The 13,228-nt window shown below is 32.1% G+C and overlaps 1 protein-coding gene across 1 annotated transcript in view; it reads left to right on the plus strand.

Annotated features, from left to right (window-relative positions):
- The window catches only part of LOC128213826 (ceramide glucosyltransferase-like), a 45,422-nt gene extending 38,713 nt beyond the window's left edge, over positions 1-6,709 (plus strand). Inside the window, exon 9 of the mRNA XM_052919884.1 lies at positions 1,050-6,709. Within this exon, the coding sequence (XP_052775844.1) occupies positions 1,050-1,229 (180 nt within the window). The 3' untranslated portion in view covers positions 1,230-6,709. The remainder of the gene's footprint in view (positions 1-1,049) is intronic.
- Positions 6,710-13,228: the final 6,519 nt, after the last annotated feature.

Raw genomic sequence — 13,228 nt, forward strand, 5'->3', positions numbered from 1 at the left:
GGCGCAGGAAACTATATTCGGGGTCGAGATTCGCCCTCACCTGCTATGGTTTCCTTTGCCCCATAAATCCCTTATCGGGTCACCTACTAACCCTGTAACTTATAATATTGTGCTTGAAATCTATGATCTGATAAAATATGAGCCTTATAGAAAGCAAACCTTTACACATTTTAATGTGCTCTTTTTACAAAACTGTTATCAAATATTGCCTTTTTTCATGAATTTGATTTGAAAAAAATGAACTTGGGCCACTTAGCATACATTTATAAATATTTAATGGACATCCTTTGTATGTGTTAAGCTGATCGTATGCAAAATATTTACACTGGTGAAGAATGCAGCTGCTTGGAAAAAAATACATTCTCAAATTCATGAAAAATGGTAAACCCCACACTTTACAATCTGTATGTAATTTCTCAACTGTCTGGAAGAGAAAATACTATTAATCAACTGTGCATTATTTAAGGTTCATATTTCATTTAAATGTATGCTTCTGCTGTCACAATTTATTTGAAAATTTGAAAGGGAAAAATGAGCCTTCATTTAATTTACCATTTTAGCTAACAGATAGAATAATTAAGAAAAACTGAAGTTTAAACATATTCATTGATACCTCAGGCGTATATGGTTTTAGATTGATAATTCACACATGTTTGGAAATATTTTTTTTATTATTTTCATGTGCATTGTACAAAATCTATTGTAATGATAATGAAATGTCATCATTTAAAATAATTATATTAAAAGCTGAATAATTCTTAACACAAGATATGTTCAAATGAGTATCATTCGGTGATCATGGTGTTTATAGAATTATTCCCAGGTCACCAGCGCATTGTTATGTTTTGATATGTCTTTGAGCTTATGTTTCTTGTAATCATATACCCGACTTTAAATAAAGATTCTTGTATCTTGATTTGTCAACATGACTTAATTCGAACAAATTTTGAAAAATTCCTCTGTGAGTTATGAAAATGGTTTCAATATAAATTTACGTATTGTACTCATTCATGCAATGTTTCTTACACCATTTTCTCATATTTTCACAGAAAGGGAGCATTCCATTTTCCAAAGTGGACTACCTTGTTTGCTGGTGTTTGAACGAGATAAGCTACCCACTTCTCATGCTACAATCACACTGGGACCCGATCATTACTTGGAGGGGACGAAACTTTAAACTGAAATGGGGCGGCTTAGTCGAAGAGTTGTACGTGAAACAAACAGTGTGATATTTATTTTGATTCTGCCGCAACAAACTTTCAAATCTGATGAACCATGCTTCATATCATTGTGTCTCATTATTTATTTAATGCTGAGGTATAGAAATGTTTTGATACATGTTAATATGTCACATTGTCTATGCTTGTAAGGCCTGGCCCCGATTTCTCGAAACTTCTTAAGTCCCTTATAACAGGATTAAGCTAAGCTCACTATTTTTGGTGTTCAATAAATTGCATAATATTAACTGCTTTAAGAATTTTTATGCTTTAGATAGGAATTATCAATATGATTATCACAATAAACCATTTTTCATTTATCAAAATTCAATTTAAGGATGTATTTTGGCTAATTGAAATAAGCTACTTAAGCCTGTTAAGCTTAAGAAGTTTCGAGAAATTGGGGCCTGTGTTTGAGCCCATGATTACGATCATTTTGTTTTTCAAAATGTGTATTTTATGGTAAAAATAAATTATCATCTCATTGCTCCAGCTAGGCCTAAATAGCAGGGTAGGGCACCCTTCTGCCCTTTTCCAGGAACCTGCTGCCTTTGTACTACGCCCTGTTGGGCCCTTTTATTTAACAGAGTCATTTTTCTGAAATTAGTATTAAAATAATAGATAAATATACATAATTTTGACACTAAGGTAAAGATAACAGCTAATGTATTGATAAGAAACTGTTAGCATTGATTTTCACATACACAATAAGAATTGAACATTGACCTTTGCAAGTGCCCATTCAGGCTAACTCAATGTGCAGCAAAAGAGCCTTTTCTGACCTAGCACCCTTTTGAAATAGGCTTGATCAATGTCATCTTTACTCAAATTATTATTCCATTCAAATAGCCAGTTTTACTTCCTTAAACTTTATTTTGCATGCTTAAACTTTATTTTACAGAAAACTAGTGTATCAAGATTATCCTTAAAATAACTTCCTCTAACAATTTCAAAACTCTTTCAAAGGAGCACAGTACACAATTTATACCCCCCCCCCCCCAAAAAAAAAAAAAAAAAAAAAAAAAAACGTGCTCTCTGCAGAGCTTGATCCAGTTTCAAGGACTGAAGATTGTTTTGCCTCTAATTATAATTTCGTTCAAAAGATTTTAACAGAATTATTTATAAGCCCCACAAATGATTTAGCAGCAATGAGTGTCAAAATATCATCATGATCTAAATTATTACAAATTAAAAAAAATTATGAATATACATGTTTGTTAAATCACCTTATGTGAGTGACACTATTATAGGATTTTTTTTACTGAAGAATGAAACTCAATGATGCAGTTAACATTCAAAGTATCTCTTCTGCTTTTCTCAGATTTTATATTCCATATTCATATTTTAATCAAGTACTGGGTCATATTCACGAGGAAGCAACTTCGTGTAAATTTTAACTTAAGTAGAATTTGCCTGTTTTTAACAAGGATTAGTTTCAATTGAATTAATTCTACAACAAAGAATATTGATATGAATAGATTTATTAGAGTGAGATCTACTTGTTTTTTGAAAATTTTACATTTATAACCTATTACAATTTTCTTAATTTCGTAAAAGTGATTTTTTTTGACAAAGTTGAAAATTTATTCCTAGTTGTTTTATGATTACCTGGCTAGGTTATCTGTGAGGCCCGTTTTAGTTTGATAATGTGACAGTTTGATATTTATCGATACATCATCCTCATTATCAAGTTCATATATCATATGATTCAATAAAAAAAATCGATGTGATATTTCCGATTATTCCAGCAGAGAAAAGAAATCAATGATATTTGAGTTTTAACTTCTTTTTTTTCATAGTTTTACCAATGCCACATAGAAAATAGTGCTCATTCTTAAATTTTACTGATTTGATTTTTAAGTTTTTTTTTAATACAAATACGGTATTAATAACAATATCCCTTGTACATAGATAAATTAAATGTTATAACTATCAAATTTGACATATATATGTCTTCCACGACATATTTTGATTTTATATTTTTGTAAGTTATTCAGAACACGTATTGCACAAACTTTAATTAATTTTGAATCTCATCTGAAGTTAAACACTCAACTTAGGTTTGTTTCATTTCACTATGTTTTATTTCATGTAAGAAAGGCTGTATTTGACATAGGCATTTTATGTGTAAATCAGAATGTTATTATACAAAAGTACACTTTTATGTATATGAACAGTTTAATTTGCTTTCAACAATGGTGCTGAATTGATGTTTTATTTTATTTCATAAAGTTTCCAAAATCATTTCATTTTCATGTTTCATAATACTCATAAAATTCAATTTTCATGGGCTTGGTGCAAAACTACTATAACTTCACATAAATATACAAGTAGTTATGGTAGTCTTGCTCTCAGCCCTCATTTTTCACTTTTGTAATTTTGTTACCATGGCAATCACACGGTAATTTCTCTGCCCCTTAATTCCTTCAGCGCCCTCTGTTGTGCATGACTTGCTGTTACCATGGCAATGAATATCAACAGATGAAGGAATATCTGTGTGGTGGACTTTACATCGTGTGTTTGCAACTAACTAGAAACCCGCAAAGCAATGCAATTCCGACTTTGTATAAGATTATTTTTCACTTTCCAATTTATTTGTCTGTGAAATAGTTGTGTGTAAAATGTTAAAGTTAACAATTGTTTAATTGTAAAGCTGTATGTTTTTATATGCCAGTTTCTTGTCATAACATGAAAATTAACTGAATAGGTTACACTAGAGCGATTTTGTAGAGTTAGAAAACGTCCAAATGATTTATTAAGAATTGTTCATGTTAATTTTCTTAACATTTTGCATAAATGTTTTTTTCTCAGTTATTACATCTATCTGTTACAAATGCCCCTTTTTTCTTGCTAAAAAAAATAATTATTTTTTTATTAAATATGGTGCAAAGCACATAGATTCTGTTCTGTTTATGTAATTTAATGATCCAGTGTTGTCTAATTGGTTTGTTACTACAGTAAATGCTGACTTGCCCTTAAATTGTCTGGTTGGACGACATTTTTTTGTGTATAACATTAATGTTGTGTTTTGTGTTGGTATAAGCATCATTTTTAATAGCATAATTTTATTCCTAGTAAAACTTCAGATTATTTAAGAATATTTATTTATGTTGTATTAGATCTGATATATTTTTACATGACTGGGTAATTTCAGAAATATTATACGCAATAATTTAGTATTTTAATCAGTATTTTAATAATTAATTTTGTGTTTCAATTATTTTCATGTCATAACATTTTTATGATTTAATTTCAAAGGCAATGTACAATTCTGTGTCATTCCTGTTCCTTTAAATTTTATATCGCCAAAGTATGTCAAATTGTTACTTAGCCATCAAAATAAGATTTTTGGATAAACTAGCCTGAATTCTTATACTATTGCTTGGCATCAATTTTTTTAACAAGCCCTGCTATATAAGATTCAGAATTTGAGAAAACCCGTTTGACATTTTACCTGTGCAGGGCTTGCGGGCTTGTTCTAATTTCAACCACTGAGTTCAATTCATGAGAAAAAATTAACTCACATACATTCATATTTGTAGCGTAAAAAAAAACACCTCTTGTTTTCTGCAGATTACATCATTTTTATAATTATAAATATATAACGTTAGTTTACAGCTTACCATAAACCATAGATATGCATTGATATAGACAATTATTATTTTATTTTGAAGTATTTTGTTTTTTCCTGCATGTATTTATAAGTACAATTATGTTGCCGGAAGTAAGGTCACCTTTTGCTGGGAGGCACTGAGAGTCAAGGGGAGCTGGTGTGTTTTCTTGAAAATAATCACACAAAACTGTTACTAAAGATTGCTGGAGCATAGGAATAAATGCCTATGATTATACTGCGGTTTTTAGTTTTTAATTATAATTATGTGGACATTTATGAAGGACTGGTCAGATTATGGTATTAAAAGTTTGGTCGATGTCTATTATAAGTATTATGCTTAACCACAATATAATGCTATTTTTTTGATCACTTCAGAAAATTTTGAGAAATAGATTAATAACATTCCATTTAAATCATATGTTGCCTTAAAACAATGTTTTAAGGCTTAAAATAAATATATCATTAGTTTAATAGAGAGTTTATCTTCTTGCAGTTTTGTGAATTATTCCTCAACGAATTCACGCCTTGCATTTTCAGCTGAGTGATGAAGCCTTAGTTTGTTTCCGGTTTTTTCAAGTTGATTTTGTTATTTTTCTTCATTTATTTATTAGTTATTTGTGCTTTTAATGTCCTTATATTTTTTTTAACTATTTGATTTTGATTTTAGTTGTAATTAAAAAACCTTATTAAATGACTTAAACTTAGAACATTTAACTGAGAAATATGAATGTTCTGTAACCATGAGTTTAAAACATTAACAATATTTCCAAGATGGAATGTGACCTTGTATTAGTAAAATATAAATACATATATGAAGATTTGGGATAAGTATCAGTTAAGTTCCAGGTATTACATTTAAAATGAAGAAATCAACAAACACAACTTGTTAGAAATTAGATTTGAAATGAGGCTGAGCCAGTTGACCCCTTGATAATGGCATGTGAACCCCACATATGCTGCATGATGTGCTCTCACATTTGACCTTGACCTTTACATGAAGGCAACCTTTGACCTTCACATGTTTGAAACAAGAACAACGAATAGCTTAACTTTCACATAGACATTATCACTTACTGGAATTGGGATTTATATTTTTTTTTAGAAAAAAAAAAGTCTCTGCTTTATGATTTAGTAGTGAATTGAGTGTATGAATATTATGTGAGTGTTTTGGCCAGAATTGTGTAAAACATAAGTGTAATGCATCAGTGAATATTTAACATAACTTTTTTGCTCAACAATCAATGCATAAATATATAAGCAAGTGCACTGTAATGTTAAATTGTCATGTTTTTATATCAAGAAGGGGCCATTTTATCAATGAATGTACAACAAAATATCGTACGATCATGAAATTTGGTTGAATACTAGATCAGTTTTTAAACATATTTTTATCAGCAAATTTATCAAGCTTAAGATTGCAATAACAAAAAATTGGTTTTATATACATGATATATTATTGAAGTGGATTAAAAATGACAGCAGAGCTTATAAAGTTTCTATCAAATGATTTTATTCAAAACATTTAAAATGCTAGGTGATTGCAAATATAAAATTAATGTTTTAAGTTGGAAATTCAAATTAACCAAGTATGACCTTTCCAGCTAACCGATTAGAATGAAAGATTTGAAATATTGATTGTACTATATGCTTGTTGGTTTCATCCTGACTGTTACAACTGTTTTTGGCAGTGCTGTTTTAATCCTAAGATTTTAAAAGTACAAAATGGATGTTTTATGTACTTATGTATTCTATGTCAGATGTTTTAACTAAGAGAATTGCTGCTCTAGGATGAATGTTTTCAATGCACAATTCCTTTTAACCTTATTGTCATTATTGTCAAGCAATGCATACATTAAGAGAAATAAAATATATAAATATATATATGTCTCATTGATTTTTTATCTTTGATAAATGCATGTATTCTCTGCTATAATAGAAACATTACAGTATCTATTGTTAGAAATGTAAGTTTGGGAGAACCAATTTTGCATTTTCTTCAAGTGTCATTTAGAAAGATAAACATATTGTTGCTAATGTCTTCATACATTGTCCCTTTAATCTTAGCTGATTTCAGACGTATTTCTATACTTGACTGGGTTTCTCCAAACATGAAATAAGAAAGAAAAATCAATAAATTAAATCTAGATATGCAAGTTGCAATAGAAGGGGTATATGTCTATCAAACTGAAACTCAAATATTCAAGAATACGATTCAGAAAAAAACACTAAAGCAAGAGTATAATGGGATTAAATTTACACTTCATAATGCTTAAAATTCACTTGGAATCAATTTTACCCTACATATTGGCTTATTGCAATAGTAAATTGGGATTGAACTTTACCCTACATATAGCAATAGTAAAATGGTATTGACCACTACCCTTCATATAGCAATAGTTAAATGGAATTGCCCACTACCCTACATATAGCAATAGTTAAATGGAATTGACCACTACCCTACATATCATAATAGTAAAATTGGATCATCGACTACCCTGCATATTGCAATAAAAAATGTAATTGGCACTACCCTACATATAGCAATAGTAAAATTGGATCGTCCACTACCTTACATATAACAATAGTAAAATTGGGTCGCCCACTACCATACATATAGCAATGGAAAAATGTAATTGGCCACTACCCTACAAGTATCAATAGAATAATGGGATTGACCACTACCAAACATAATTATAGCAATTGTAAAATGGGATTGCCCAATACCCTACATATAGCAATAGATTAATGGGATTGCCCACTACCATACATATAGCAATAGAAAAATGGGATTGCCCACTACCATACATATAGCAATAGAAAAATGGGATTGCCCACTACCCTACATATAGCGATAGATAAATGGGATTGAACACTACTCAATAAATAGCAATAATAAAATGGAATTGGCCACTACCCTACATATAGCAAAAATAAACAGGAATTGGCCACTACCCTACATATAACAATAATATAATGGGATTGTCCACTACCCTACATATAGCAATAATATAATGGGATTGTCCACAACCCTACATATAGCAATAATAAACAGGAATTGGCCACTACCCTACATATAGCAATAATATAATGGGATTGTCCACTACCCTACATATAGCAATAATATAATGGGATTGTCCACTACCCTACATATAGCAAAAATAAACAGGAATTGGCCACTACCCTACATATAGCAAAAATAAACTGGAAATGGCTACTACCCTACATATAGCAATAATATACTTGAATTGGCCACTACCCTACATATAGCAATAATATACTTGAATTGGCCACTACCCTACATATAGCAATAATATACTTGAATTGGCCACTACCCTACATATAGCAATAATATACTTGAATTGGCCACTACCCTACATATAGCAATAATATACTTGAATTGGCCACTACCCTACATATAGCAATAATATACTTGAATTGTCCACTACCCTACATATAGCAAAAATAAACTTGAATTGGCCACTACCCTACATATAACAATTATATACTTGAATTGGCCACTACCCTACATATAGCAAAAATAAACTGGAATTGGCCACTACCCTACATATAACAATTATATACTTGAATTGGCCACTTCCTTACATATAGCAATAATATACTAGAATTGGCCACTACCCTACATATAGCAATAATATAATGGGATTGTTCACTACCCTACATATAGCAATAATATAATGGGATTGTCCACAACCCTACATATAGCAATAATAAAATGGAATTGGCCACTACCCTACATATAGAAACGGTATACTAGGATTGAACACCACCCTACATATAGCAATAATAAACCGGAATTGGCCACTACCCTACATATAGCAATAATATACTTGAATTGTCCACTACCCTACATATAGCAATAATATAATGGGATTGTCCACTACCCTACATATAGCAATAATAAACTTGAATTGGCCACTACCCTACATATAGCAAAAATAAACTGGAAATGGCTACTACCCTACATATAGCAATAATATACTTGAATTGGCCACTACCCTACATATAGCAATAATATACTTGAATTGGCCACTACCCTACATATAGCAATAATATACTTGAATTGGCCACTACCCTACATATAGCAAAAATAAACTGGAAATGGCTACTACCCTACATATAGCAATAATATACTTGAATTGTCCACTACCCTACATATAGCAAAAATAAACTTGAATTGGCCACTACCCTACATATAACAATTATATACTTGAATTGGCCACTACCCTACATATAGCAAAAATAAACTGGAATTGGCCACTACCCTACATGTAACAATTATATACTTGAATTGGCCACTTCCTTACATATAGCAATAATATACTAGAATTGGCCACTACCCTACATATAGCAATAATATAATGGGATTGTTCACTACCCTACATATAGCAATAATATAATGGGATTGTCCACAACCCTACATATAGCAATAATAAAATGGAATTGGCCACTACCCTACATATAGAAACGGTATACTAGGATTGAACACCACCCTACATATAGCAATAATAAAATGGGAATGGCCACTAACTTACACATAGCAATAATAAAATGGGAATGGCCACTACCCTACATATAGCAATAATATACTTGAATTGGCCACTACCCTACATATAGCAATAATATAATGGGATTGTCCACTACCCTACATATAGCAATAATAAAATGGAATTGGCCACTACCCTACATATAGAAACGGTATACTAGGATTGAACACCACCCTACATATAGCAATAATAAAATGGGAATGGCCACTAACTTACACATAGCAATAATAAAATGGGAATGGCCACTACCCTACATATAGCAATAATATAATGGAATTGGCCACTGCCCTACATATAGCAATAATATACTTGAATTGGCCACTACCCTACATATAGCAATAATATAATGGGATTGTCCACTACCCTACATATAGCAAAAATAAACTGGAATTGGCCACTTCCTTACATATAGCAATAATATACTTGAATTGGCCACTACCCTACATATAGCAATAATATAATGGGATTGTCCACTACCCTACATATAGCAATAATAAACTTGAATTGGCCACTACCCTACATATAACAAAAATAAAGTGGAATTGACCACTACCCTACATATAGCAAAAATAAACTGGAATTGGCCACTTCCTTACATATAGCAATAATAAACTTGAATTGGCCACTACCCTACATATAGCAATAATAAACTTGAATTGGCCACTACCCTACATATAACAAAAATAAAGTGGAATTGACCACTACCCTACATATAGCAAAAATAAACTGGAATTGGCCACTTCCTTACATATAGCAATAATATACTTGAATTGGCCACTACCCTACATATAGCAATAATATAATGGGATTGTCCACTACCCTACATATAGCAATAGATTAATGGGATTGCCCACTACCCTACATATAGCAATGATATACTTGAATTGGCCACTACCCAACATATAGCAAAAATAAACTGGAATTGGCCACTACCCTACATATAGCAAAAATAAACTGGAATTGGCCACTACCCTACATATAGCAATAGATTAATGGGATTGCCCACTACCCTACATATAGCAATGATATACTTGAATTGGCCACTACCCTACATATAGCAAAAATAAACTGGAATTGGCCACTACCCTACATATAGCAATAATATACTTGAATTGGCCACTACCCTACATATAGCAACAATATAATGGGATTGTCCACTACCCTACATATAGCAATAATAAAATGGGATTATCCACTAACCTACATATAGCAATAATATAATGGGATTGGCCACTACCCTACATATAGCAATAATAAAATGGAATTGGCCACTACCCTACATATAGAAATGGTATACTAGGATTGAACACTACCCTACATATAGCAAAAATAAAATGTGATTGACCACCATCCTACATATAGCAATAATAAAATGAGAATGGCCACTAACTTACATATAGCAATCGAAAAAAAGGATTTGCCACAACCCTACATCTATAAATGGTATACTAGGACTGAACACTTCCCTACATATAGCAATAGTATAATGTGATTGACCACTACCCTACAAATAGCCATGGTAAAATAAGTTTGACCTGTAACCTACATATTGCAATAGTATAATGTGATTGACCACTATTCTACATAAAGCAATAGTAAAATGGGATCGCCCACTACCCGTCATATATCAATAGTATAATGGGATCGCCCACTACCCTACATATATCAATAGTATAATGGCATCGCCCACTACCCTACAGATATCAATAGTATAATGGGATCGCCCACTACCCTACATATAGCAATAGTAAAATGGAATTGGTCACTACAAAACATATATCAATAGTATAATGGGATCGCTCACTACCCTACATATAGCAATAGTAAAATGGAATTGGTCACTTCCCTACATATATCGGTAATATAATGGGATCGCCCACTACCCTACATATATCAGTAGTATAATGGGATCATCCACTACCCGACATATACCAATAGTAAAATGGAATTGGCCACGATCCTTCATATAGCAATAATATACTTGAATTGGCCACTACCCCTCATATAGCAATAGATTAATGGGATTGACCGCCAGCCTACATATAGCAATAATAAAATGGAATTCCCCACTACCCTACATATAGCAATAGTATAATGGGATCGCCCACTACCCTACATATAGCAATAGTTAAATGGAATTGACCTCTACCCTACATATCATAATAGTAAAATTGGATCATCCACTACCCTGCATATTGCAATCGAAAAACTGGGTCGTCCACTACCATACATAAAACAATGGACAAATGTAATTGGCCACTACCCTACAAGTATCAATAGATTAATGGCATTGACCACTACCAAACATAATTATAGCAATAGTAAAATGGGATTGCCCACTACCCTACATAAAGCAATAGATTAATGGGATTGCCCACTACCCTACATATAGCAATAGAAAAATGGGATTGCCCACTACCCTACATATAGCAATAGATTAATGGGATTGACCACTACTCAATAGATAGCAATAATAAAATGGAATTGGCCACTACCCTACATATAGCAAAAATAAACTGGAATTGGCCACTACCCTACATATAGCAATAATATAATGGGATTGTCCACTACCCTACATATAGCAATAATATAATGGGATTGTCCACTACCCTACATATAGCAATAATAAACTTGAATTGGCCACTACCCTACATATAGCAATAATAAAATGGGATTGGCCACTACCCTACATATAGCAATAATAAAATGGGATTGGCCACTACCCTACATATAGCAATAATAAAAAAAGGGATTGGCCACAACCATACATATAGAAATGGTATACTAGGATTGAACACTTCCCTACATATAGCAATAGTATAATGGGATTGACCACTTACCATACATATAACAATATTAAAATGGGATCGCCCACTACCCTTCATATATCAATAGCATAATGAGGTCGCCCACTACCCTACATATATCAATAGCATAATGGGATCGCCCACTTCCCTACATATAGCAAAAGTAAAATGGAATTGGTCAATACCCAACATATATCAATAGTATAATGGGATCGCCCACTACCCTACATAAAGCAATAGTAAAATGGAATAAGTCACTACCCTACATATATCAATAGTATAATGGGATCGCCCACTACCCTACATATATCAGTAGTATAATGGGATAATCCACTACCCTACAAATAACAATAGTAAAATGGAATTGGCCACTACCCTACATATAGCAAAAATAAACTGGAATTGGCCACTACCCTACATATAGCAATAGTATAATGGGATCGCCCATTACCCTACATATAGGAATAGTTAAATGGAATTGACCACTACCCTACACATCATAATAGTAAAATTGGATCATCCACTACCCTGCATATTGCAATCGAAAAATGTAATTGGCACTTCCCTACATATAGCAATAGAAAAATGGAATTGACCACAATCCTTCATATCATAAAAGTAAAATTGGATCGTCCACTACCATACATAAAACAATGGAAAAATGTAATTGGCCACTACCCTACAAGTATCAATAGATTAATGGGATTGACCACAACCAAATATAATTATAGCAATAGTAAAATGGGATTGCCCACTACCCTACATAAAGCAATAGATTAATGGGATTGACCACTATCCTACATATAGCAATAGAAAAAAGGAATTGACCACAACCCTTCATATCATAATAGTAAAATTGGATCGTCCACTACCTTACATATAACAATAGTAAAATTGGGTCGCCCACTACCATACATATAGCAATGGAAAAATGTAATTGGCCACTACCCTACAAGTATCAATAGAATAATGGGATTGACCACTACCAAACATAATTATAGCAATTGTAAAATGGGATTGCCCAAT

This window comes from Mya arenaria, chromosome 13, assembly GCF_026914265.1.
Source record: "Mya arenaria isolate MELC-2E11 chromosome 13, ASM2691426v1".
NCBI classification, from domain to species: domain Eukaryota; kingdom Metazoa; phylum Mollusca; class Bivalvia; order Myida; family Myidae; genus Mya; species Mya arenaria.